This window comes from Botrytis byssoidea (assembly GCF_014898295.1).
Source record: "Botrytis byssoidea strain MUCL 94 chromosome Unknown BBYS_003, whole genome shotgun sequence".
In the NCBI taxonomy this organism is placed as follows: Eukaryota; Fungi; Ascomycota; class Leotiomycetes; order Helotiales; family Sclerotiniaceae; genus Botrytis; species Botrytis byssoidea.
Window position 1 is genome coordinate 796,394 of NW_024065844.1, and position 26,654 is coordinate 823,047.

Below are 26,654 nucleotides of genomic sequence, written 5' to 3' on the forward strand. Positions count from 1 at the left end.
AATTATAGAGCTATTTTTCTCATGCAAAGTTGCAGAATTCACTATTGTGTAAATACTCAATTTTGTTCAAAAAACTGGAGAATAATGAAAAAGTGTGGTGTTAGGTCTAGTTCTTACATGCTGAGTCAGAATTGAACTCTTCCTGCTACGCCTACATAAACCCTAAAATCGCTTTCATCAATAACACAAGTAATTCCATTAAAATTACCAACACAATGTCTCTATCTCCAAGACCAGAGATCAAATCGGCGTTGTTCCCTCACTTTAACGATTTTCCCCCGGACATCCGCCAAATCGTATGGGAATACTGTATTCCCCCACCAAGGGTGGTTGTTTTAACTCACGAACCTATCAAGACACTTGTAAATTCTGTGGACGACATTTGGGCGTTCAGGTCACAAACTCCAGTTGCTGACATCTTGTTTGTCAATCGAGAATCTTATAATATCGCAACAAGATTTTATGAGCGCACCTTTATGAATGGGTATCGCGAAGGCACTCATACTCTTCCCGAAACTTGGTTTGACTTGAAAAGGGATATTCTATACCTGCCTCAGCAACATATAGCCGCTGAGCTCAGCGATTCTCTCTCTTCCCTTCCAAGGTCAGCTCATGGCAACCAAGATACAGGAGGCTTCAATCGAGTGGAGAACCTTGCATTACCAATCAGGTGGTTGCCTAATTTTGCCCGGAATTCGGACAACAGCATGTGTAGACCCTTGACTAGATTACTAGGCACATTCGGTGGTGTAAAAAAAGTCTATTTTATAGCTGGTCAAGATCCCCCTCACCCTTGCACAGAGAGCGACGTTGTTTTTCAGGATGGGTGGTATCTTCCTTACAGGTGTATTGAGATGTTTGAGTTGTCAAAAGCGCGGGATACACCCCTTCTAGCTCCAGAACCATTTCCACCTTACTCTGTTGCAAGGCACATAGCGGAAAGCGAAAGTTTTGTCGTGGATAGAAAACTACTGGATATTGAGAGGGAGAAATGGAATGAAGATGTCGCAAGTCTCTCAAAGGGCTTCACGACTAACATTACAGATGAACGAGATGGAGCTGACAGAAGACAATGGGAGATGCCTAGTTTTGAGACTAAAATATTGGTCAGTCGGGACTACCAGGAAAAGTTTGAGGCTCAAAAGCTAGAATATCTCAACATGATTGAGGAAAACGTGAAGAGGCATAAGAATCACAAGGAAAATGAGTGCAATTGCGGACCTGTTAGCTCCTCAAACAGGATATTCCAGGGACAGCGATAGAGACTTAGAGGGTTATACGGTTATTGAGTCCGTGTCTTCGAGTGCTTGTCTCAACCTGCTTTTAGAGTAACATCACTCCACCATTGTTATCCGGCGTCTGCACCTTCACTCTTGCTAGCTTCTTACTTTCCACATCGCCCACCGTCAAATCCTTTATAGGTGTGCTTTCCTATAGTGTTGCACTTCGTGCAACCTGGCGACCACAACATTTATCAAATGAGGAAAGTGGTATAGACAATACGGCCAATAATCACAAAGCAAAGACCCGAAGATAATGCACCAGATATCTAGGTACTGAACCTGATCAAATTAGAGTTACAAAATCGGAATATGAAGATTATATCCGTTCAAGTCAAGGAAAGAGCGCGATGCAAGTATTGATTATATTAATCTGAAAAAAATCCAAGTAGGGCGTTTGAATACCATCGACCACATCTCCCTATTACTCCTCATACACGATCGAGATCAACGTCGAACCGTGCTAAAATACTATGAGCAATAATGTCAACACAATATGACGCGATCGGTGCCAAATATGACCTTTTTTGCGATCTTCCGATTCAGCAGATGAATCACGCAGCTATGATGAAACATCTTGGCCCCATTGTTCATTCCAAACGAATCCTTGAACTTGCGTGTGGAACAGGCTTCTATACTTCTAAAATGTTGCACATGGGCGCTTCTCATGTGACTGCGGTTGATATCTCATCCGCCATGGTATCTGCTGCTCAAGCCAAGATTCCAGTTGAGATGAAAGATAATATCACTTTTTGCACTGCAGATTGTGCACAATCATCCATGTGGAATGAGGTCCAGCTTCGTGGTCAAGAAGGAACTTTTGATATGGTTGTCGCAGCTTGGCTCTTAAATTATGCAGAAACACGAGAGATGCGGAGAATGCTTGAAAACATATATTTGGCCCTGAAGCCTGGAGGAATTTTGATCGCATTGACTGTTAACGCGCCAATCATCGACAGTTTTCAACCAAATGACCAGCTCAACCCTAGAGAGGCACATCTTGGTTCAGTCTATGATGTTATTGGGACTGTCGAGGGAGGATATAAGATCCTTCTTTCTAGTGTGGGATTGGGGGAGAACGACATCAAGTTCGAATTCTACTTCTTGCGAGAGGAGGTTTATCGTCAGGCAGCAGCGGAAGCAGGCATGGGTCAGCTCGAATGGAACGTGGTATTGCTAGGCGAAGAGCATCTTCAAATGCAGGTAAGCAAAGTTTTGTCTTTTATCCACCGGGTTCCTCTGGCTAACATATGGATTGGAGGGCCCGAAATTTTGGCAGCTATATTTAGATCGTCCTAGAAGTGCCATTTGCGTTTCGAGAAAGCCAAAGGTGGAGCTTCGAGAACAATCTTCCATTAACATTAGTTCGGGTTCGGAACTGCTAACAAAGACTGAGTAATCATCAATTTGTTTGATGAGCTCTGGCTCTCCCTCAGTAGTTCTCTGATCCCTAGGTAGTGAATCTGATCGATAGTATAAATATAAGGAGACCACATTTCGGAAAAAGCTTGTCTGAATACCATCGTTTCAGTTGTACCAAACTGTTGTGAGAGCATCCTCTCTTTCATATAAAATTAGCAATAGCATCTCATCAATCGCTTGAAGAAATGAATTAGAGGTTTCATAAGGCTGTTGGAATTATTCTTTATTTGACAGAATAATTCAAGTCACTAGAAGACCAACTAGATATGGACATATTGGACTCCTAAGTTCGGATTCCTTACATGGGCAACATTAAGGAAATTTCTGACCACTTAGAGGGAGAATACAATATAATGGAGAAACATGTAGTTTCCATTTACAGTGCCATCAATAAGCCCTGAACTTATAAGCCAATGCCACTATCACCCCCAACTGTTGTTCTTTGTCTTTTCCAGCCATATCTTTGGTTGCCTTGCCAAACAATCTCCATACCTCAATAAACTAAATGTCGCTATCTGGGCTAGTACCAATAGTCCTAAGAGCAGCTTTCATATTTTCATGATTTTTGACATGTCGAAGATCATCAAGGGTCAAAGAGCTTGGTGCATCTGGATGACCCTTTTGCCGGGACATTTGCGTATGTATTGAAGCTAGTTGCACGCAGCAAATTACAAGAGTAGCAAGGCCAGCACCTAGAGCAGTTGCAACGGAGGATCCGGTCTGTGGCTGAAAGTGCTGGCTGGAGTCATTATCGAGTGAAGCATTTTCTGCGACTTCGTATCCGGGAATAATAAAGTCCAAGTGTCTTATGTTCGGCACCCAGTCCCAAACGTTGCCGTTAGGTTTTGCAGCGCCTATCTTAAACATTTTCGTGGGATTAGACGCCGCGGGATAGTCGTTGTCTTGATGTAGTCCTTTGTCGGCTGCAGAACAGAACAGAAGAATCCCTGCTTTGACAGCGCGGCGCACTGCCGAGTCAAACTTTTCTTTCTCCTCGCTGTTGCTATCGGGTTGCTTGATCGTCCATGACATTGAAATTATTTGCACTTTACGATCTACTGCCGCATCAATTGCCTGCATTAAACCATGAATCAGCACGCGTATTTAAGTTTGATTGCAGTGATAGGAGCACATAGTTGATCTCACCTCTGCCGCGCTTCTTGTCCCAATCCTGGCCTTCTGCTCTTTATGGTCGAAATGCGTTTCAAGCTTGATCACATAGATCTTGGCCATTGGGCATATGCGGACGATGTTCTTGGCCATCACAGTGCCATGACCTCTTTCCGAGATCCAATGCGACCGTATGCGGTTAGCACCCTTGTCTCCATAATCGAAGCTTTTGCCGTCAGATATTTTGCCACGAAGCCGAGACTGAAGAACATCTACGCCGTCATCTATTAGTGCGATTTCTACGGGCTGCATGAGAGCTTCCTGTTGCTGAAGTTTTTGTTTCATCGACCACGACCAGACGTTTTGGAACACATCTTTAAATTCATCCATACAGTTGAGCCATCTATGGGGTTGTAGAATGTGTTCTTGCTTCATCTCGGAAGCTGCGAAAGTCATGGTGAGCAGCCGTCTATTTTGGCCATCTTCATCACTACGCTTCACGATGATCCTAGGCCGAATAGAGAGTGGCACTGGCTGTTCAATAGGTATTGAAAAATTTCTCTGATACTCGACGTGCCACTATTAAGTCGATCGCAGAAGCTATCAATCTTCTTTTGCATGCGACTGTGGCTTTCTAGATCCTACACACATGCAGCTTAACGATCTTGTGATTCGAGAAAGTAGGATAAGGGAAGACTAACCTGTTTGACATGAAGATAGACCTTTGTCAAATCCTCCAGCCTTCTCAGTCCTTCTGGCTCGCTCCAGCCTCTAAGCACAGCGTTATTTCCACTCCATTGGAGATGAACCTTTCTTAATTTCCTATTCGATGTCCATATTGTCTCTGGGCAAAGGTCCACCTTGCGCCAATCCAAAATTTCGACATCAAATCCTTGAAGAGCCTTTTCGATCGCTTCGTCGCTATGGGCGGGTGTGTTAGAGTCGTCAACAATGACCTTTAGGATACGTTTCACTCCTTTATCTTTCAACCATTGAAAGAAAAGCATCATATCACAGCGTCCATTTCCATCCTCAGTAGATTTATCCAAAGCATATGGGTAATCTGGGGCCGGATGTACTCGGATATTTGGAAAAGCAACATATTGTAATACTGTATCCAGCTTTACATGCTCAAAACTCTCAATGAATTCTTCGGGGTCAATTTTCAACGGAGCCCCTAGATAATCGAAGCAAATGTGTCTTGCTGTTACCTACATCAGTTTCATGTAACACAAGTGATGTATTCTCATGGTGGACTAGCCGATCAAACAGAAGTCTACAATATTAGGAAAACTAAAAATCTCTGAAGACCTTTTTTCTTTCCAAAAGACTAAGAGAATAAAACTATATGGTTTTGTTTCATCTTAGATGAATGGAGGAGTTACTTGAGCGAAAATTGATTGGGAAATAAGAAATTCAAGACTATAAATACCTTTCGTACTTTTTCTATAGAGACGACTAGCTGCGGTTTCCGGACTCCTTGTTCGCAAGTAGTGTAAGTGCAACATCTCCAGAATCTTTTCAGCACTTTCTTCTGTGACGGCTTGCTCTTCCACCTTCCCAGACCTCATTTTGGAGCTCTCCCTGGACACCTTAGTATTCGAAATATGCGCAGGCGTAATAGGTGAAACTTTCAAGTCAGCTGATACAGTTACATTCGGGACCTGATTTGTTTGTAACAGTGTATTTTGCATCTGAGACGGTTTTCCATTTAATTCGGCATTTAAATTTGTGCCACGCCATTTTTAGGCAAGATCTTCTCTGGTCCTTCTCTCGTTTGGCAACTGAGTCATCTGTTTCGGGTCATCATATTCCTTGGGAATTTTCGGCTGTGGCAGAACCGTCTCTTTCGTTGGCGGCGTCCATTCTGCTAGCCGCTCGTCATTAATTTTCCCGCCCTTTTTGGAAGAGACATATTTTTCCCGGGTACTCTCATGATATCCATAGACTGAGAAATAGTCGGGCTTGTTGCCTAGCTTATCCAAAGCAGAATCGCCACACTCAATCAGCTTACGAACAATCTCAAACTGGGAATGCGTGCAACGCTCGTATTCAACTGCATAATGGAGAGGAGTGAACCCTTTTGAGTCTTGTGCTTTCAGCGTATTTTCCGTCGTTTTCTCGATCAGATTTGTAATAATGTTCACTGGTAACTTATGTCGAATGGCTGCGATCAAACAGTTTTCTGAGCGCTCGCTACATTGCATCCCCAGTGCGATTACAAGGGCATCTTGGACTATGGGTGATTGATCTTTGTTTTCGCACATGTATGCTACGAGTTTAGCATCCTTTCTCGAAATAGCTGCGTACAGTGGATTGCTCTCGCTCCCAGTTTCATCCTTACTTATCAGAAGCCTCGAGTACGCTTCAGGATACTTTGTCGTCAATTTCGAGATGAGCGACTTCGTAGAGCTGTTAGAAGGTCCATCCCAATATGCTAGAACATGTAAGAGATTTCTGTATTCCTCGACTCGTTCTTCTATATACCTGTCGTACTTGTCGAAAAACTTCTTGCGCTCCTCGCTCTTGCCTAATTTGAGCTTCCCAATTCTGATAAGTTGTAGAATCTCATCGAAGGCAGTCTTTACTGGATCTTGCGCGATGGCAATCTCAACTTCGTCATCATCTTCCGCCTCTTCCTCGTCTTCAGAGTCGTCTGAATTGTCAACATTCAGGATACGACGCCCATTACCCCCGGTTGACTTTCGTGTCAATGGACGCTCTTTTTCCGCCGATTCAGAAAGTTCTGCAGTCATATTGTAGGTCGTCGAATGCATAGATTTGGAATATCTTCCTGTCCAGGTACATTGTTGAGGGCCCGAGAAGGCCTGCTGAGATCGATATCCCCAGCCTTATGTTCCCGCCCTCAACTCATTGCCTCTTTCAAGCCAGGGTCACTCTGGACTGCATGAAAACCCCTGGGCTATCGATGCCGGCCATAAGCAAGAACTACAACATCCTTTTCTGATTCGTTACACCTTTTGTCAGGTGCAAGAGAAAATTCCTGATTATGCACAAAGTTCATAGAGTAATCTTCCCTCGTTCATACTCGTTCGTAAGCTGTAATCAAAACCATGGCATATTATATGGAGTAAGCGCAGCAGGATGATAGAGCACACGTGGAAAATATTGTACCATTTCAACATCAACTGGGGACGAAGATTATTATTGTTCATCCATTCTTATTCTATTCATTCTAACACGAGACGTCGGGAAATAAGAAATTGGAAAATTTCAATTTCTCGTATACAGATGTCAATATTCTGTGACGAGAAAAGCACCCTTGAGTAAAACTCTGGAACAATCATAACAACGGCATTAGTCGCAAGTTTTGCGACACTACCCCGTGGATATTATTGATCACGTGACTGTTCCGCATTCTGGACTGACTTGGGCACCATCAGAATGCACACCACTGTGTTCGATTATACATAGATGTCTTGTTCAGCCACACCTTCATGTTTTACTTCTCCTCCCTAAATACCTAAAATTCGTTGACATTCACCTCTGTTTGACTACACCTTCCTGTTTCAATTGAGTCACAAATGTGACGTCGGTGACTAGATCTAGGTCGAAATCGCAAAGTCTCTCTATCGCCCTCTCGTAATCCATCAATGTGTTTGTAGACTTCAATTTTGGATCAAAGAATACAGGATCGTCCTTTGCCTTTGCGCCGAAGACCCTTTCTAGCCCACTCATAAAGTCCACCTCGGCCTTGATTTCCACGATGCACTTGAAAGGATCATTATGCTTCCGCTTCAGCAAGATCCCGACTTGCATGGAAGATGGTACACCAGTCTTACGAGTGCCATTCTCTATCAAGCTCCAAGAAGCACAGTTATCGGGCCCATAATCAAATCCTATCAGATCGATAGAGCCAACAATAGTCGTGGAATCAGTTATATCAGCACTTGTTTTCTTCTCCCACATAAATTCCGCATTTGCTTCTAAACTCAAAGCGCCTCCTCCTGCGTTTATCTTGTTTCCTTTACTGGTTTCCTCATTGTGAGTCGTTTCTACCATTTCAAATCGTCCATCTAATGATATAGCCACAATCTCTGGTCGAGCTCCACCTGGCTTCATGCCTGTGAACTTAAGTGAGATATTGGCGCTAGCTACTCGACGTGAACGTTTTCGAGGGTCAATTCGTAAGAGAAGAACGAGAAGGGTACCATAAGTATTGTTATTCTGCTCGAAATTCCCATGCACAATGTCAACACATGTGCATTTGATATCAATGGCCCCTTTTCGATTGATAATGTTCTTCCTTTGCCATGGATCGGAAGGATCATTTTTGGTGTGAAAGCCGCTGTTCTCGTCACCTGTTGTAAGCATCTCGATATCAAAAGATGGGAGCTCAGGCTTGTCGAGACTAGAGCCTCCGATTTCCGACGTCATTCTATTAATCATGAAATGATTTTTGCTGCGAGTAGCCACTTTGATATAGTTTTTGAATGAAAAATGAAAATAAAAGCTGAAAAATCTCGAGGCTGAGAAGGGAAAGCTTATCTTCTATCATCTTATGATTCGCGAAGCAAAGGTTGCTTTCAATGCCTCCCAGTTTCTGAAGGACCCCCGCCATTCATCTGCACGAGTCTTCGATGCCTCAAGATCTCCCAATTAGGCAAGCCTAACATAATCTCTAGTCACCATCCACAAAGACGCTCCATCATCCAAAGTTCTTCGCCTCTTCCATCTTCGAATCTCTTTATCTAGTTATACTGAATAGCGGAGAAGTCTGTTTCTACCATTAATAATGTCAGAGACGACTTTCGCTGTTCAGCGCCCAGGTGATAGTGTGGCTGACACAGGGGTAGCCGCATCACCAAAAACGTTTGGCTTGGCAATCAGTGAAGCATCCACTAGTACACTGGCGAGATATGAGTACGTTTTTGAAGTATCTGCTTCACCGTTGTCATTTGCTTACCATATATCTGACAAGTATTGTCGCGGTGCACGGTCTTGGCGGCGATTCTAAATACACATGGGGAAAGCCCTCTGGTGAGGGCTTGTGGCTCAAAGAGGCATTGTTTCCAAACATCGATGTGCGGATTATGACATATGATTATGATCTAGATGGCATTGCAGAAACCATTTACACCAGGAAAGGGATTCTTGACGAGGCATCAAAGCTTTTGGAAAGTCTTCTAGATTTGAGGAAATCGGAAGTGTCAGAAAATGTTTGTCTAAGAGATTGATACATCTGTAAAATTCGTTCTCACGCATCTAGGCTGTTATCGAAGGCGGCTCAGATGGTGCTCCTGAATTGGAGGCCACCAGACGTCCTCTTATTTTTGTTGGACATAACTTAGGTATCATTATCATCAAACAGGTAGGACCAGATACTTTTTCTCCAGCTTGATTCTTGATGAGCGCTGTTAGCATCGGTAATTAAAGAACCTGACACCGTGCTATCAAATGAATTGAGTTTCTTCAATATAATTCAATCTGACATCTGTACTAGGCCCTCGTTCTTGCTGGCTTTGATCTTTCAGATGATGAAAGTATTAAAACATCGACTGTAACCGTGGTAGGTAGCTGAGGTTGTGGCTCTCACCAGATCAAAGAATGCTGATCAATTTTAGATCTCTTTTAGTGCACCACATCGGCATCAATCCTTTGAGGATATGGAAAAATCTATTGCTAAACTGCTCTTGGAGAATCGCGGGTCGCATCTAAAGAACTTCATGGCCGCTGTCAACGGACTTTCCCGAGCAATTGTTGATATTAACAGCTTGTTTATCTATTCTAAAGTACTCATTCATGTCCGAATGATAAACGTCTTCTCCTCGTCCACGGATCATGTATTGCAAGTAAGTTAGGCTCTATATCAGTTTTGTTATCCAAGAACTCCACTCAGCAGTTGGCTAATCATATAGGTATTTGACGAGTTTATGTCAACGATGGATGTTCCCTTTGAACGACGAATAGGGATTGATTGTCCTGAAAAAGAGCTTCCTTGTAGCCCAAAGGATCACAGCCAGATTTCTGAAGGTGTTCTTGATTTCATTTCGTATTCTTCGGATTTTGATTCTCCTCTTTCTCGTTGTCTGAAAATTATGCTATCACAAGCTTCTCCTGTATACTCTCCCAGTGTGACCGGCGATCTCTCGAACTCTGAGGACCTAGCCTGGATTGCTGGAAACACAAACTTCCAAGAATGGTTGAGGGCCAAAAATACGAACATTCTCCATATGCATGGAAATTTTGATGTTTCTCGGTTTACGAAGTTCGTTACAAAGCAACTTGAATCCTGGAAAGATGCACCAACCGACACGTCTGTTCTTTATTTTGAATTCAGGAAGCATGACTCACGGTACAACACTTTAAAGTCTATGTTCTACACGTTCTTGGCACAATTAATTAGTCACTATCGCGAGTGCGGCAAGGGCCTTAACAACAATCTTGAAAGATTCCTGAATTACCATAGCTGGACCAATCAACACCTACTAAATTTCATATACTTTCTGCCCATCACAGATTCGATAGACAATGTGAGGTTCATTATCAACGGAATAGACGGGTGCGGAGAAGATTGTGGGTGGTTTTTGGCCAATCTCGCATTTATTTCCAAAACTTCTGAAACTCCATTCAAGGTTATTGTCACGAGCAAAAACCACCAGCCAATTCTGTCCAAATGTTTAACTATAAATATGGATCAACACAATTCCAATCTCACTCCTCAGCTGAAAGCACCATCTGCAGTAGCATATGCATTATTACGATTATTTCAGGAGCGCCCACAGTATTGTGGCCTCGAAGCTTCGCTAAGAGAGATACTTAGTCAAGCTGATGAAGACTATGTGTGTCATTTAATTTTAGACTGGCTTAGGTTCAAGCCTCATTCAACAACAAAAACATGCTTGAAAGAACTTTTGCGAAATCTGTCGGTTGTCACTCCAGAACATATCCTCACAGTAATCCTGCATTCAGTGCCTGCATGGAGACAACCTTGGGCTCAAAAGATCCTCCAATGGGTAACCTACTTCCACCATCCTCTGACAATTTGGGAGCTTCGGGGGGTTAACGTTAATCTTGATGCGGAAGTTTCAGATCAGGAGGAATGCACGGTGGAAGAACTTATGGAAAAGCTTCATGAGACTTTTGGCGGCATATTAGTCGTAGAGAACAACGAAGTCTCATATCATCACCCATTCATAAGACACTTCTTTACGACTTTGGCTCCCATAAACGCATTGTTTTATAGCGGGAGCCGAGTAAGATCTCATAAGAATATTGCAATATTCTGCCTTGGTTACTTGTCTTTAATCGAATCTCAAAAACGCGCAGCAACGTTCTACCGTATCGATCTTCATGGAGGTCCGCACGTATGTCCAGTATCTGATTTCAGACATGATCTTATTTCATACGCCACGATTCAATGGCCAAATCATTGCAAGGTTGCTATCTCAGAAGAATTAGAACCAAGTGATCTACTTGTTGCGGTTGAGACCTTTCTGGGCCAAACAGAGATCAGGGATATTTGGGCGGAGACCTACCACATTCTGTCACATCCTATCATAAGGCCCAAAGCCCCCCTATCAACAGCTTTCGTGATTCTGAGCTTACTAGGACTCAATACACTTATTGCTCCGATGATTCATAAAAGCAAATATCCACAAGATCTACATAATGAATACGATGCGGCCTTGGTCGAAGCAGCGCGTCATGGTCATCGGGATACCCTAGAAACCCTTTTAAACAGCTTCAGCCCAACCAAGCGTACACTTGAACTGTCAATTCGTTCAGCGGACTACCGCGTCTTATTCACTCTTCTTAAATGTGCCTCTAGTCTATCTGACAAATACGATTATTCTACCGAACTTTCGTGCAGAGCGGCTTGGCTCGGGCTAGACGATGCTGTAGAATTTCTCATCGGAAAAAGTGTCGCAGTTGATTTCGAACCACTTCCTAGAATGTCCCCCTATCTCTTGCTGTACGAATGACTCACGGGCGGGTTGTCAATTTGCTAATCTCCGCAAATGTAGATCTCAATTGGTCATCAAAAGGAACCCCTCCATTAGATATAGCGTGTTCCATTGGAAGCCTCGAGTCGGTGAAGTTACTTTTAGAGGCTAATGCAGATATCGACTGTAGAGACGATCTTGGCTGGTCTGTGCTCCAAACCGCAGCCTACTTTGGCCATCATGAAATTGTCCGGGAGTAAGTAGTGAGATTTCTCAGAGGACAAGCAGTTGTGCTAATTCTCATGTTAGGCTTTCGAGTATGGGGGCTGACAAAAGTTACACGGGTGACGAAGAGCAGCCCTTAAGCATAGCATTGAAACACGACTTTTCCAATTGCTGTCGTGCGCTTGTGGAAGCTGGGGCTCCTACCACAGCTTCAGAAGGCTCTCGCCCTCCATTGTGGTTTAGCGTTGACTATTTAAATAAAGAAATATGTGAGCTCTTGCTCAAACATGGAGCAGATCCGAATTGGAAAGCTGGGTCGGATCATGCACCAATTTTGACTAGAGCTGTTCAGCGTGGTGGGAATGTTGAGTTGGTGAAATTGCTCTTGGACAACGGGGCCGATATCAATGTGATAGACGAGTCCTCCGAGTTGAAGAACTCTGTCATTTCAACGGCTGCAGAGTTTGGTTGGACCGAAGTCGTAAAGCTCCTTGCTGAAAGAAATGCGGACGTCAACGTTTCAGGAGACGAGGGCGTCACCCCAATTTATTTCGCAGCCCGCCACAACAAGCCGGAAACTGTTCAACTACTGATGGATTTAGGGGCAAACCTTGAAATGAATGAAAAGTTGAATGACGGGTGGGGCCCCTTGCACATCGCATTCGACTTTGTTGAAGTTGTGCGTATTCTCCTACAAAATGGTGCTGACATTACTCGAACTTCCTCTGGTGGAAACATACTTTTCCTCGCCAGCAGAAACAATCACATTGATGTCGTAAGAGTTTGTCTGCAATATAAGCCGGACGTGAATATCGGATATCATCAAACTGCAGCCAGATCCCACGAGGGCGCTACAGCTTTGACGGCTGCAATTTGCGGAGGACACACCGAAATTGTAAGGCTATTACTTGAGGCTGGCGCAAATCTCAATCAGCGAGGTTACTTGAATAAATACCCTTTGCAATATGCATTTACGAACGAGGCTTCCTCTGACGGGCCTTTGCGAGCTTTACTTGAATATCGTCCTGACCTGGATCTCGTTGACGATGATGGGAATACTGCGCTGCATTATTTAAGAGGAAGAACTCCCTTGGCCTGAGTCAAACTTTTGGTGAATGCGGGAGCCAGTATAGAAATCCAAAACAAAGATCTCATGACCCCTTTGGGCATCGCAATTCAGTGCCGCAATACCGAAATCGTTGAATATCTCCTGTCCAAAAATGCACAAGTCAATCTTACGGGTGGAAAATATGGCGCACCGCTTATTATTGCTTGCTTGACTCGCGATCTACCCCTCATAAAACTTGTGGTAAAGAAAGGGTCTGGAATTAATGTGGACTTAGCAAGTCCAAATTGGTATGGTACAGCTCTACAGACTGCCTGTCGCAGCCCAAAATGTCCAAATAGTAATGAATTTCCCTTGGTATCATATCTCATCGATGATGCTAAGGCGAACATTAACGCATACGGTGGAAGAATAGGATATGCAATCAATGCAGCCTGTCTTTACAACGATTCTTCACTTGTCAAATTTCTATTGGACAGAGGAGCGGATTCAGATGTCGCAGATTGGATGGGCCGCAAACCGATTCACCTGGCAGCTCTCCGAACAGTCGACCATTTCAATTTTCTCGCCGATGACAAGTTTATCAAGGCAGAAGACAAACTAGAAAGGATACCCTTGCACTACTCTGTACTTAGTGGCGAAATTGGTTTGGTCGCAATGGTACTTGAGCACTCGATAGCTTGTCTAGGTTCAGAAGTTGTCAATTACCCTGACTGTGACAATTGGACACCGCTCATGTGGGCCGCTAGAATTGGTGTGAGATGGAAGGCAGGAAGAGACAGTCAACCTGAAGTCATTAGGCTCTTATTATCGAGTGGTGCAAATCTTTGGGTGAGGGGGGAGGGACTTGATCGCGTATGGTCCCCCTTGAAGGTCGCTCGATATTACGGAGCGAGCGAGGAAGTTTTAGGACTTCTGACACCAAAAGCCGATGCTCAATCTCCACATGGTGAGAAATGGGTCAGAAAATTTCATATTTCAAAGAAAGCGTCCGTGCAACCTTCTAAAGTTTGTGACGGATGTGAGCTCGTACGTAAGCTTCAGAATTTCAGTCATTTCAACTCACTTGAGACAATGATCTTGCATCTACTGATACAAAAATCATAGGGAATTGTGGGGACATGGTTTGAATGCCAAAGCTGTTGGGATTTTGATCTATGTTTCAAATGCTACCGATCAAGGGACACTTTACAGCCTGATTGTTCGTTCGAGGAGCGCGGTACTGAATATGACCCTGAGCCTGAATCCGAGCCCGAGATTAGAGAAAAGCCTCTCGAGTATGAGGACAACGCAACTGTTGCCGAAAGTGAGACTTCTGACGAGGAAAGTGAGGACGAAATATCAAGTAATGGTCTTAAGGGAAGCAAAGACGATAGCAATGTGGTTGATTTAAAAGATGATGATGACGATGAGGAAGAAGAAGAAGAAGATTCTGACGACAGCGACTGGTTGATAGGTTTGTGGCGTATTTCACGTCAAGTTTCAGGCCATTTAAATATTCTACTCATGTACTTGATGTCATCATAGAACAGTCTCTTCCCTTTGAAGTTCAAGGCTTTGACATACATGGAGGAAATGCAATAAGGAAAGCCAGTCTAAGTTAGGGTCGCGAAAAGACCGTCTTTTGAAGTTGCACTTCTGTTTCATACCACATTAGTATGGTATCTCAATTTCGATAATCTTCTCGAGATCTGGAGTTTCGATATTGATTGAATATAAGACTATCATCCAAAACCACATTTGCTATTATATAATCGAACTGATTATGAGAAGTCTCATAGAATCATTGATCATGTAGAATCTCTCATATCTTTTCAACTGACACTTCCATCAAGTTTACATCCCCAGGCCGGCACTTCAAGCAGGCTCTAGCGAAACATCTGTATTGAACAGACAGCCAGCCAGCATGAACTCAACGTAACGGAACAAAGCCCCATGCGTAATCTTTGTCAATCTTATCATCGAAAAAGATTTCACTTCATTCTTTATGCTCGCGGGTCATCAAGTGCCATAGGATATTTCTACTGTGTTCTTTCTCCACATTCGTCGTAAGTCCACAGGTGCCCTTTATAATGCCATGAAGCAGTGAAACCATGAACTTGCTTGTCTTGAGTATCTGCGCTTCTCGTTACTTTACTGCCATGAAGCTTGAATAATGGGGCAAGTTTCTGAACCGTCTTTAGTACTGATTAAAGTCCTTATTATCTTAGGGCCCGTTTGGCTCGAGGCTCGCATTAATATTGACAAAGTGCATATAAGTAAATTTTTGTATTATATAAGAAAAAAGATGAATTTATTAATAGTTTGGCTTACATTATAAAAATATAATTTAAAAATAAGTATAGATCTAATTAAAAGTAAAACCTCTTCAATAATCCCATTTTTATAATCCTAAACTTTATTATTATTATATCTAAATTTAATAGTATATTAATATTTATTAAAAAGATTTATAATCCTAATATTTATATATTGAATATAGAAAGTGATATAGAAAGCGATGAAGGGGAAGGAAGTTATATATGTGAAGGGTCTATTATATAACAAATTAGCCCACTTTTCATTTTGGTAGTGTATTCAAGAATGCAAACGAAAATATGCATTTCTTTCGCATTTTCAAATTGATTCAAACGAAACAGCTCCAAAATGTACATTTTGACTTATAAAGTGCAAAGAAATCTATGTGCATTTTTTTTTATATAACACATTATTTACGCGAGCCTCGAGCCAAACGGGCCCTTAGCTACTCGAGCATTCAAAAAATATGATACAAAGATTGTGGACGTTGTAAGATCTTACATCCGTGCATAACAGGGCGTATTATAGCGGCATAGCCACAGTGTAATCAGCGGGCGTCAGGATTAAGGCCACAGCCACAGATATTGTAGCCGTCTCCAAGGAGAACCTTGCACTCGTTCGGCATTGCAAATACATACACCATTCATTATTTTATGTTCATATTTATTCATTGATTCACGTCCCCGTCCCCCAGAGTCCCAAATCCGTTTTATCTACGAACAACTATCTCCATTCATGTACCGGTGCTTCGGATTCTTCTCGTTCCGTTTTAAGCTCCGCAATGCTTTTTATCTCTAACAAGCAACGCTAGCTAAGGCCCTAAATCAACTCAATTCCTGTGAGCCTCGGCAAGACGCCATTCGTAAGCCTCTTGGATGCAGAACACTACACCTCGTGGATAGTTGTCCTCTTTCTTGCCTGGTTCTCCTGTCTAAAGCATGATGGCTTGCCAGGTTGAGATTTAAGCTACCAGAAGATTGGGGAATCACCGATAATTTCCCATTTTCAACGCGAGTGACGTTGCAACACTTGGCCGTCGTATCTTTCAGTATTCACAAAGCGAAAGTTCAAGCTGGCGGATACTGAAGGTACAGAAATCAAGAGCTTTACACACCTGAAGATTTCACATCTGTAAGAATGGTGAAAGCACCGAAGACGGCTGCACAAGCTTTGCGATTGATCAGGAGAATCTCGTGGGGCGGCGGTGTCATGGAATTCGGAACACATCTGAAAAATAAACAAGCTGGCAAAATCAAAGGTTGATTTCATTTCCCGATACGAAGCAAGACGTTTCTTGAGGTGCGAATGCCTTGGTAGTCCCTGTTTCATGCTGTATAACGAAAGGCACTTTTTGCACCTCACTGTTAGCACGAATTTTTGGGATCGTTCTTAATATACCCCTAAATTTCTATAGAGTGGTTAGACGTACCCCAAGGGTTAGTCAATCAAAGTTGGTCAAGCTCTTGATCTAAGGTCCTTGCTCGACGACCTCTTGCTCATATGCTGCAATTCTCTTTGACTTGGGCATCTAAAGCTCGCAACGCCGCTTCTCACTGAGACGAATAGAGATATTCAAATTTTTGCAGCTATTATTTTAGAAGTTAAGATCCAAGAACGGGAGCAGGCGCGGGTTTTAGTCTGGTTTTGATATTCGGGGCCGGGAGTCTTCACAGTTTGAACAAGTGTAAACACATGATCTCGACCCTTTCCATCAACCCCACTCTCCTAATATCCTAAAGAGTGTGGCATATTTCTGAAGCGCAATATAATAAAGCTTAGATCTTGAGTTCAGCTGAGGTATCACTCACCACAATACTTGGGGTAGGACTGACTTCGATCTCTACCAAAGGTTTACTTAATTCTACTGCGAAGAACGTAGGCCAAATAAGCTAATGGCAGTAACCACGAAATCATCAAATGTCATGTATAAGCATTGGTTTTCCCGTAACTCTAAGATTTAGCTACGACAACCAGTGTTATTCTGCGTATCTCCGTTGCTCATCTTGTGGCGAACGGTGAGGGAATAGCAAGGCTTCCCATTCACCCCAACCAATACAAGCGATATAGAAGCAGCTTAGCAGTAAGATGGGTAACCAGCAACCAATTTTCGCCATTGGAAAGCTTTGAACGTTCTCTCGATCTAACACTATTATCTAATTTCAACCCTCGTTACAATGTCTTGTTCTATTACAATTTGATCCTAATCCTCAGATTGCACACTCGGCAGCCAATATATACTTCAATGTTCATCCGGGCCTCGATGCACCAGGTCCAATGCCTCAGAGAGATCCTTTGTACTGTACGGGCCTGCTCTGCCCTCGATCCCTGCATCTACGTAGTGGGCCATGATTGCATTACGTCGACTGCTCCGAAGTCCATGAAAGCCTTCCACAATTCCTTTCAAAACATCGCCAAAGCTGAGTACATGGACAAGCGCTTGCCACCAGGGTAGTGGAAAAGAGGTTTGTTGGCAAGAGAAATGCATCATGTTCTCGGAACTGGGACTTTCCGACGTCCGAGTCATATTGCCGCCATATTCTTGCCACGGATATGCCCAAAGATGGAGGACCGCTACACCTGCCATCTCAACGCATAGAAGAGTGTTCGGAATGCCTACAGATAACGAAGGATATGACAATTTTTCTGTGGGCTGTAGTTTGCCGTCTTCGGTGGTAAGTCGTCCGAAGATGAACTAGTGATGTTAACGTTAGGGACCACATGTAAGAATCTACACAAGCTTACCGACTGGACGTGAAACAGGAACACAACCAACTTGATGGCCACGAACTTGAGAAGAGGATTCCGTTCCGCGAGGACTACCTTAGTCCAGCTATAGAATTGAAGCAGACAGAACATGGCGATGACCAAAGAAATAATCTCAATGATCTGAATCTGCTTGCGGCACTTAGTCTGTGAGGCCTCTCTCTTCATTTTCAAGACAGTTTATTCACGTACCCAAATCCTGCCATGTTTAAAACTGCTGGATTCTTCGCAGTAGACACCTGCAGCTTCTGTAATGCATTTCACCAGAGCTCCAAGGAATTTTACTACACAGAACTGAAACACGGCAGCCCAGATGATCTGTAAAGAGCCTTCATTAGCAACGCTTTCAAGTTCTTCTGGACTGAAAGCTGCTGAGGGAATAGACTCACCCCAAACCACTTTAGCCCATCTTCTGTATAAGTGGTTTTCTTGCGCCAGATTTTCATTCGCAGGAATCGGACTGGAGATAACCAGGGCTTGGGTTGTACAAGAGCAAAAACTCTGCGGAGCGAGTGCATTTCTATATGCAGATATCTGCAGAGCAGTAGAAAGAACGAAGCGATGACAATTGACTCGTAAAACTCGTATATGGCACCAATGTAAACATTCTCCCTATAATATTGGGTACTGAATATACAACAGGTGTGTATACAGGGACCATGAAAAGAATTCGAATAATTCTAGCGAGTTCCGTCAGAGAAATTTCTAGAATCTAGCCAAAAGCTGGTTGACTTACAATTTTTGCGTTTTGGGGTGGACGTAATTACTGAGATGACGCCAGATCAGGTAAAACGATAGACTGCATGCAATTATGCTGCATACAAATGAGATGATCAACAGAATAACATGGGCCTGTAAGCTCCCTGAGATGTTTTCTTCAACGACTAGTGGCAGTTAGTTATCGACGTCGGTAATACGATGATACAACTCACTAGGAACATTCAGAGGATGACTCTTGCACTTTGCCATGACTGCAGACTTTTGATTGTATTCAATGCACTGCTATTCAGTCACATCGATGCAGAGGAAAGACATGATATTTGAGCAGGTTGAGAGGTCTCCAGTCGAGACAGATACACTATGCGCATGCCACGCTCCAACTCCTATCCACAGGCGAGAGCAGGGCTGAAAGTACCGACTTGCCGCACATGTGATTCTTGGCAAGAAGGCTGTACGAAGTTTAAAAGAGTGATTGTAGCAATACAAATCCTACAAAATCAGCCCAATGCGATGAAAAAAAGCAAATAGAAATTAGGAGAAGCGGAACCAAAGATGAGGTCCGCCGAGAAACTTTCTTTTTACTTTCATAATCCTACTTCCGATTCTCCTTCATTTATACTCATGTTCATTAAGCTATTGTGCAATCCTATAACAACTTCGGAGTGATATTCATCCGATTATCCGTCTTCAAACTCTATAGTTCTCGGTCCCGAGATCTACACTAATGGATTCGCTTATTTTTTTCGCAGATCCATTTGTACCTAGCCTAGGTAATTATATTAAGGTTTCAATATTCACTTGCGAAAACATGTCTGAACGGCAGCTTGATGCTTGGTTTTGACGAGTGTCAAAGTATGCTGATCGGAAGCTATCATAAGGGATAACTTGCTCCTCACTATCTAGAATGAGTATACTTGAACTAGCACGAGCATGCTTGAACGAACTTTTAAATAATATGAAAACTTCATTTACCTCACACTATGCACTACATTTATATACTCTGCTCCATTCTACATATGTATGTTTCAGTTTATGCTCAGATTTTCCTTTCATCTTTTTCTTCATTTCTCACTCAACCTAAGTGGTGTTCCAACACTACTCACAATAACCACATGAACTAATTACATTTCATACCTTAAAACAATTTCCCTTCTTGGAAGTTTGAGAAGTCAAAAAATATCAGATACTGAACCTTTCACCCCAAACAGATAACCTGAAGGAAAAAGATATTTCTGGAAGGTATTAGAAATAGCTGATGAACACTCGACCCTCTGTTCTCTCCTTTTGCATGATATTTTTCAAAGCTACGTTTCTTTATAATTTTTTTGTATATCTAGCATCCACACCTTTGATTCCTGTCAAATTTACAAAGCTCAACAGATAGTACGTCTTCAGCCCTGCTAGTCTAGCCAATCATTCCATATCTTCACCATTCCACTATATCTCCAGTGTCTTCCATCCAGGGTTAAAGCCGAAAAGAGAAGACAGACAGAATCAGAGATATACACCCCTCACCTAACCGATCCAATATCACCACAAACATCAAACCCAAATAAGACACTCGCACCTCTCCAGTACCTATCGCATCTGCAGCGCCCACCTAGCAGAAAACCAAACACGCAATACAGAACTCACTTCAACGGGCGACAAAGAAAATCAAGTAGAAGTACTCATTCTTCTACTTCGAAGAAAGCGATATTCCTCTACAAATATATACTCTTTGCTAGTCATTACATACTGACATACTTACATATCCTTCAGCAATGCAGTATCCGACCATCCCATTACCGCAATAAATCCGATTTCTCAGAGGCCGCTCTAATAGCAAAACCAGCATTTAGCCGTACTCTTCAAAGTGACTTCTAGGTAGGTACTTAGTTATTCTTCATATATTCTATCCTGAATACTGAATATAGAATACAGCTCGAGAGATACATGTATTCAAGCGAATGTACTCGAGTATATATCATATCATCAACTAGAAATAGGAAATATGAAATGATTCCCAAAGTCCACACCAAAAACAAATTCTTTCAACAAAACTCTCTCAAAAACTAAAAAAAAGCACCTAAATTGTATGCAACCCGAAAATTTCTTACATTCCCTACCAATGGCTCTATAGAATACCACTAAAGTCAAGAATATATCCTTATACCAGAATTTTCTCTCTTTTTTATTTTTATTTTTTATAAATATTCACATATATATACATACCTACCTACACATAAATAGCCATACATCTACCATACATACACATACATACACACACCTCTCCAATTCATTCCACCTCATCACCCATTCCATAAAACCCCAAACCCGAAACTTGATTCATCACCAACTCATCCATACATACATACATCCACACCCCAAATCCCCCGCTTCTCACTCCCTACGTATCACACCTACCTGAATATCCACCTTCTCTCACTCAACCACTCAGCTAGCATAGCATAGCGAATCCCAAGTTCTATATGGTTGGTTCCTAGCTCCACCTCACTTCCACATTCATATCATCTCATCTCATCTCATCTCATCATATCTCATCTCAGCTGATATTCACCACTTGGTGTCCAGACGTTCAGATCTTATACTACTATGCTGACGATCTTCTATATCCAGGATCTTCTATATTTCTCAAGCAGATGAAATAGAACGAAATAGAAACAAGAAGGATCATTGCAATCATCAAATGAAGGGAGCTTTTGTGAAATGCTATTTATTAATATGTTGCATAGGTAAAGAGTTTCGACAGGGGTGGACACCCGTTTCTTGAATTCCTTTATCCTCCCTTTGTTCATCTTACGATGTAAATTTAGATCTTGGGGAGACATTGTTTTGACTTCAAAACTACTTTCCAAGTTCACTTCAATTTAACCCTTCTATCTACCTGGTCCTCAATCATAAACACAATAGTCAAGATAACAGGATACATATTACAAACAACAAATAGCACAGCATGGTATTTCAAATCGTAAATATTTATTAAAAGCTGATTAATTAACCATTGAATGTAAGATGTAAAAGTAAACCAAATGCTGATGAAAATGCAAATTATGCTGGTATCATGTTCGTAAAATCCATCCTTCCTTGCTTCCTTGCTTCCTTGCTTCACTAAAACGCCATTTCATACCCTACTATGCAACTCCAAACTCTCATCATCATCAAGTTGTCTCATACTTTCAAGACATCTGAAGTACCTTAGACGATATGCGCAGCATCTCCATTAAAGTGGCCTGTACCTGCACCGACAGGTTTGCGTCCAATGCCCGATGTACCAGTTCCATTATGGTACTCCTTATTTCGGATATCTCCACCTTGAGTCATGCCATGTCCATGTCCATATCCACGACCATAAGCACCGAATCCACTATCACTGTAGCCTTCGGTGCCCCATCCAGCTTTTCTCGTGAAGGTTGCATCCTCAAGATCCGCTCCAGTACCAGGGAAAGGAGTTGAGCGGTTCAATGGGATGTGGTTGGTTCTCCAGTCCCAGATCGACGCATATACCATTCTGTAAGATGAGAATGCCATAACTGTTCCGATAATAGCTCCTGCGAGACAATCATACCAATTGTGGTATTCGTCAATGGTGAGTGCACCTGCGATGAGAGTGGCGCCGAGAACAGGTGCATATGTAACGATGAGTTTCCACATGGCGGGGTGGTAGTTTGACCAAACCTTCAGCTTTGCGTTCAAGTACAAGTACAAGAAGATGAAACCGGCAAAAGCAGCAGTGGAATGACCAGATGGGAAGGATTCGAGAGAGTCATCGATTTCATCTTCGTCACCTGTACAGATTTTTCGATCGTACATGATGAAGTTGAGACCATTTCCTGTTTCTTGTGCCGCGGTGACTGGAATGTTGGGTTTGCATACGGTGAGGAAGTGAGGACGGAGACCACCAATGAGCCATTTGAGAAAAACTTGGAAGACGGCAGCTGTAATGAGGGAGTAGAGGAGACCAATTACGGCATTGTTCATATCCCAGAAAGATCGAACGCGGATTTGAACAATGAAGAATGCAGCAATGGGGACGAGAGATGCGAGGAGTGCAGCTTCCCAAATTGGAACGATTTCGTTACGGAGAGGCTAGATGAAGGTATGTTAGATATTGTTTGAATGTATTTATTAGATAATCATCAGGATAGATGGATGGTATACTTACGTATGCGAATTGAGGATAAACAATCTCTCCATCTTGGAAGTAGACTGGGAAAGATCGAGAGGGAGCTGGATGAGCTTCATAAACACCCAGTCCAACCGCACCCATAGCAGCCATGGTGAGGATATCGAGCCAAGTGACTTTAAGCCATTGACCGAAACTTGGACGCTTGTTCATGGGAAGAACCAATGGTCCTTCGCCATGATGTTTACTCTCATGAGTCGCTACATTTGCTCCAGGTCCAGCAGTAGCAGGTGCCTGCTGTTTGCGTGAGAACATGCCCATTTTTTAGATGGTACCTTCGTGAGTAGGTGGGATGAAACTGAGTAATGAATAACTCAATCACTTGAAGAGCAACGAATACTCTGATGAAGTCGAGTGAGGTCAACAAGAATAGAGATTGAAATGAAGATATCACTAAGGAATCCAAGACATTTAGTAGAAGGAAAGTTCAAACTTTAATACCCTTTCCTTTCTACCTGACCTACCTGCTTGAGACTTCGTACCTTGATTTTCTTTTTTTCTTCTAACATTCAATAAAGGAATGACCACACCACGAATCCCGCCAATACCAACCAGTTATCAATGTTTACCAAAATGTACGTTAATACTCCTGTGGTTACGCCAGAATAATTCCCTAGTTCCCGCTAGTAGAAATAACATGGAGAAGCTTAGAGGATATCCGCGAAAATTGAATCATCTAAATCGTGTGATTGGTTCATTGAGCTGCACGGATGATGACGTCAGCTTCCCTTAGCCACACTTTCAGCAAGAACAGTCTTCTAGGCGCCTCCACGTAATCAAAAATCAAGGAAATAGTAATATTTGGACCTGCTCGAGCCACTTTCGCATAAAAATGAAAAATGAAATGCCATATTACATACGCCAAGATGGTCTAAGGAGATTCTAATTTGCGTGTTTCTGATTTTCATCACATTTCTAGATTCCGTCCGGTTGTTTGTTTGCCTTGTTCCTTCAATTTGCGTACGACAAGTTACAACATTTGGATCAGTCTCTTGTTTTTACCTCTGGTCTAATATTCTTAACTTCTTGGCGGCGACGGGAGCTTGATTGTGTTGGCAAAAGCTTGTTGTATTTACTAAACCTTGTGATAAAGGTGCGTTTGCTCCGGTCTCGTACTAGGTAATCTAATTCTTATTTGCACGACTCGTTTGAACTTGACATGTCAGGCGTAATTCCTGTGGCTAGGATCCACGTCACTGATACAATTGTTCTGATCGAGATCCTTCGAAACTCATTGCACATCTTTCGTCTGAGTGTTGCTTTTTGGGCAATTGGATAGTTCACCAACCTTTCTCAATTTCTTTATGAATAAAATCTCTACTGATATTTAGTGGATATTTAGTGCTCCCAAAACTGCTTTCATTTGATATCTTACTACTCTAACATCTGCAACATTGCGAGAGAACATGCATCAATACGTCGCTACCACGCGCTCAATAAAAACATGTTTCGCTTTAAGCTAACCCAGCAACATCCCAAACCTTCAAAGAAGCATCTCCACCTACAGAAGCGACTTTCTTTCCACCATCAACCCAACGAACACCGGTAACACCATCTTTATGCGCATTGGGAGCTTTGACTCTCTTTCCTGGCGACGCAAGACTCCAAACGAAAACATTCGTATCAAGACTGCCACTCACGGCATGGGTTCCAGCTTCATTCCAATCTGCGAAGAAATGTTAGTTGTGCGACATCGAAAAAAAAAATTGGAATAGAGCTTTGGGTATAAGATTTAAGGCATCTTGTGAAAGAGAAAGAAAAAAAAGGGCCCACCAATGCTGGTTATTCTTGCCGTGTGGCCACCCCATCTATCCGTCTTGATCTCCCAATTTGATGTATCATAAACATGAATCTTGCCTGATGAATTTCCTACCGCAAGAAGATCTCCACTAGGTGAAAATTCCAATGCGGAGATTACAGCTAGAGATTTTGTAAGTTCTGTTTTGGGAGATAAATTGTTTCCATCAACGTTGTATACATGTACAACATTGCGATCATCTCCTACCGCTACAATGTCTCCGTTTGCTGTAATAGATGTTGGTGTGAAGTCCTTGGTTGCCACGGTATTCACGAGGCTACCTCCAGAGAAGATATCGATGCCGTTTGTAGTAGCAACATACAATTTGTCGTCCACAGCTGCTACTCCTTTAGGTTGACCATTCAACTTAGCTGCCTCACCAACGAAAGTGTTTTGAGGAACGTCAATAGTTCGTAAAGTATCATCCCAGGCAACACTATAAGATTTATCTCCAGCGCTGGCCCAACTAGATACTTGATTGGTATGCGAAGAACCTTCAGTAGCCGAGCCAACACCAGTGCCGACATCCCAGGAGACGACTCGACCATCGAAACTACCTGTCCACAATGTTTGACCTTTCTCCGTGTGTGCTGAGCCAATAGCTGTAATAGCTTTGCCATGTCCTTGGACAATCTTTGTTGGTTTATCCGTTCCTTCAGATAAATAATTTAGATCTCCAGCCAAGTTCAAACTGATGATCATTCCGTCGCTGCGAGAAGGCCAGACAACACCAACCTGGTGATCAGGAATGCTTACATTTCCTTCCCCACCAAATCTCCAAGTTTGAACAGCCTTACCAGCTTCGACATCCCATAGCTTGACAGTCTGGTCAGCGCTGGCTGTAACCAATCTCTTCGAGTCTTTCGCCCATGAGACACTGAATATACTTCCTGTATGCTCTCCTTCTCCAAAGCTTGCCTTGGTATCACCAGTCTTTCCGTCATATAATTGAATTTTGCGATCCGCTCCGACACTTACGAGGTGGTTTCCGTCCGGCGAAAACCCTACTCCGTAAATGTAACCTTTATGTAGCTCTCCTAACTTGGCATTGAATTTGAAAGGAGCTCCATGGAGGAACACCATGCTCATATCATCAGACCCAGTAGCTGCCCTGAGTGGTCTTTGCTGACGAATTGCAACTGAATTGATAACCGAAGTATGTCCAACAATTTCTCCCACAGTGTTTCCACTATCCGCAGTTATACAAGCTCCAAATCGTTCTCGACCATCTCCCACTGCAATGATACGTTGAGAATCTCCATCCCAAGCAATATCATTAATTCTGCCATTTATAATATGATAATCTCCCTTGACGTTGACTCCTTCTATCGAGTCCCAGACCTTGACGCTTCCAGAGACATCACCACTAGCAATATAGTAACCGGAAGGAGAGAATCGAGCAACGGTGGTTTGAGTTGTGTGATTTGTGAATTGTTTACTTAATGAAGGATCATCGATATTACGAACGAAAACTGATTTACCAGACTAGAAATAAGAGTCAGCACTTGTGTATTAATACTTCGAGATGTACACGTACGGCATAAGCAATACGCTCCCCCTTTGGATCACAACTTAGCTGTGTCGGACGACCACGTTGAGTGTCTGGGGAAGCAGCAAGGATTTTGTCAATAGTGATAGACATCTTTCTTTAGCTCGACGTCAGTATCAAAAGGGTTGGGAAGCTTCTGGAATTGTCAATAGTGTTTGTAAAATCAAGGTATTCTACAAGGGAGGTTATGGTTTATTTAATGGTTTCAAGAACCTTGAGGTCCACGATGAAGTAAGGCTGAGGGGCAGACATTAGTGGGGTTGCCCTTGCCGTTTTGGCTATCGTAGATCTCAGCCACAATTAAATCTAGCAGGCTCCAGCCTTATGCAC

The 26,654-nt window shown here is 42.7% G+C and overlaps 10 protein-coding genes across 10 annotated transcripts; 4 read left to right on the forward strand and 6 right to left on the reverse strand.

Moving 5' to 3' along the window:
- Positions 1 to 215: 215 nt before the first annotated feature.
- Positions 216 to 1,262, forward strand: EAE97_001689 (uncharacterized protein; the record flags this gene model as incomplete). The annotated part of the gene is made up of 1 exon (XM_038872200.1): positions 216 to 1,262. One exon carries the CDS (start codon positions 216 to 218, stop codon positions 1,260 to 1,262), a length of 1,047 nt encoding a protein of 348 aa, XP_038736758.1.
- Positions 1,263 to 1,763: 501 nt separating this feature from the next.
- On the forward strand, positions 1,764 to 2,679 carry EAE97_001690 (uncharacterized protein; the record flags this gene model as incomplete). Its single annotated transcript, XM_038872201.1, has 2 exons — positions 1,764 to 2,483; positions 2,542 to 2,679. 2 exons carry the CDS (start codon positions 1,764 to 1,766, stop codon positions 2,677 to 2,679), a joined length of 858 nt encoding a protein of 285 aa, XP_038736759.1.
- Positions 2,680 to 3,203: 524 nt separating this feature from the next.
- On the reverse strand, positions 3,204 to 5,383 carry EAE97_001691 (uncharacterized protein; the record flags this gene model as incomplete). The annotated part of the gene is made up of 4 exons (XM_038872202.1): positions 3,204 to 3,776; positions 3,849 to 4,346; positions 4,514 to 5,016; positions 5,245 to 5,383. 4 exons carry the CDS (start codon positions 5,381 to 5,383, stop codon positions 3,204 to 3,206), a joined length of 1,713 nt encoding a protein of 570 aa, XP_038736760.1.
- Positions 5,384 to 5,557: 174 nt separating this feature from the next.
- On the reverse strand, positions 5,558 to 6,568 carry EAE97_001692 (uncharacterized protein; the record flags this gene model as incomplete). The annotated part of the gene is made up of 1 exon (XM_038872203.1): positions 5,558 to 6,568. The coding sequence occupies one exon, from the start codon at positions 6,566 to 6,568 to the stop codon at positions 5,558 to 5,560; it is 1,011 nt and encodes a 336-aa protein (XP_038736761.1).
- Positions 6,569 to 7,313: 745 nt separating this feature from the next.
- EAE97_001693 (uncharacterized protein) lies at positions 7,314 to 8,210 on the reverse strand (the record flags this gene model as incomplete). Its single annotated transcript, XM_038872204.1, has 1 exon — positions 7,314 to 8,210. One exon carries the CDS (start codon positions 8,208 to 8,210, stop codon positions 7,314 to 7,316), a length of 897 nt encoding a protein of 298 aa, XP_038736762.1.
- A 358-nt stretch (positions 8,211 to 8,568) lies between these two features.
- On the forward strand, positions 8,569 to 13,043 carry EAE97_001694 (uncharacterized protein; the record flags this gene model as incomplete). The annotated part of the gene is made up of 8 exons (XM_038872205.1): positions 8,569 to 8,696; positions 8,755 to 8,992; positions 9,043 to 9,144; positions 9,277 to 9,342; positions 9,398 to 9,625; positions 9,692 to 11,696; positions 11,801 to 11,975; positions 12,029 to 13,043. The coding sequence occupies 8 exons, from the start codon at positions 8,569 to 8,571 to the stop codon at positions 13,041 to 13,043; spliced, it is 3,957 nt and encodes a 1,318-aa protein (XP_038736763.1).
- A 54-nt stretch (positions 13,044 to 13,097) lies between these two features.
- EAE97_001695 (uncharacterized protein) lies at positions 13,098 to 14,537 on the forward strand (the record flags this gene model as incomplete). Its single annotated transcript, XM_038872206.1, has 2 exons — positions 13,098 to 14,039; positions 14,118 to 14,537. 2 exons carry the CDS (start codon positions 13,098 to 13,100, stop codon positions 14,535 to 14,537), a joined length of 1,362 nt encoding a protein of 453 aa, XP_038736764.1.
- Positions 14,538 to 17,547: 3,010 nt separating this feature from the next.
- Positions 17,548 to 18,589, reverse strand: EAE97_001696 (uncharacterized protein; the record flags this gene model as incomplete). Its single annotated transcript, XM_038872207.1, has 4 exons — positions 17,548 to 18,000; positions 18,051 to 18,200; positions 18,264 to 18,389; positions 18,461 to 18,589. The coding sequence occupies 4 exons, from the start codon at positions 18,587 to 18,589 to the stop codon at positions 17,548 to 17,550; spliced, it is 858 nt and encodes a 285-aa protein (XP_038736765.1).
- Positions 18,590 to 21,989: 3,400 nt separating this feature from the next.
- Positions 21,990 to 23,238, reverse strand: EAE97_001697 (uncharacterized protein; the record flags this gene model as incomplete). The annotated part of the gene is made up of 2 exons (XM_038872208.1): positions 21,990 to 22,880; positions 22,957 to 23,238. 2 exons carry the CDS (start codon positions 23,236 to 23,238, stop codon positions 21,990 to 21,992), a joined length of 1,173 nt encoding a protein of 390 aa, XP_038736766.1.
- A 1,193-nt stretch (positions 23,239 to 24,431) lies between these two features.
- On the reverse strand, positions 24,432 to 26,417 carry EAE97_001698 (uncharacterized protein; the record flags this gene model as incomplete). Its single annotated transcript, XM_038872209.1, has 3 exons — positions 24,432 to 24,643; positions 24,751 to 26,260; positions 26,313 to 26,417. The coding sequence occupies 3 exons, from the start codon at positions 26,415 to 26,417 to the stop codon at positions 24,432 to 24,434; spliced, it is 1,827 nt and encodes a 608-aa protein (XP_038736767.1).
- Between the last annotated feature and the right edge of the window lie 237 nt (positions 26,418 to 26,654).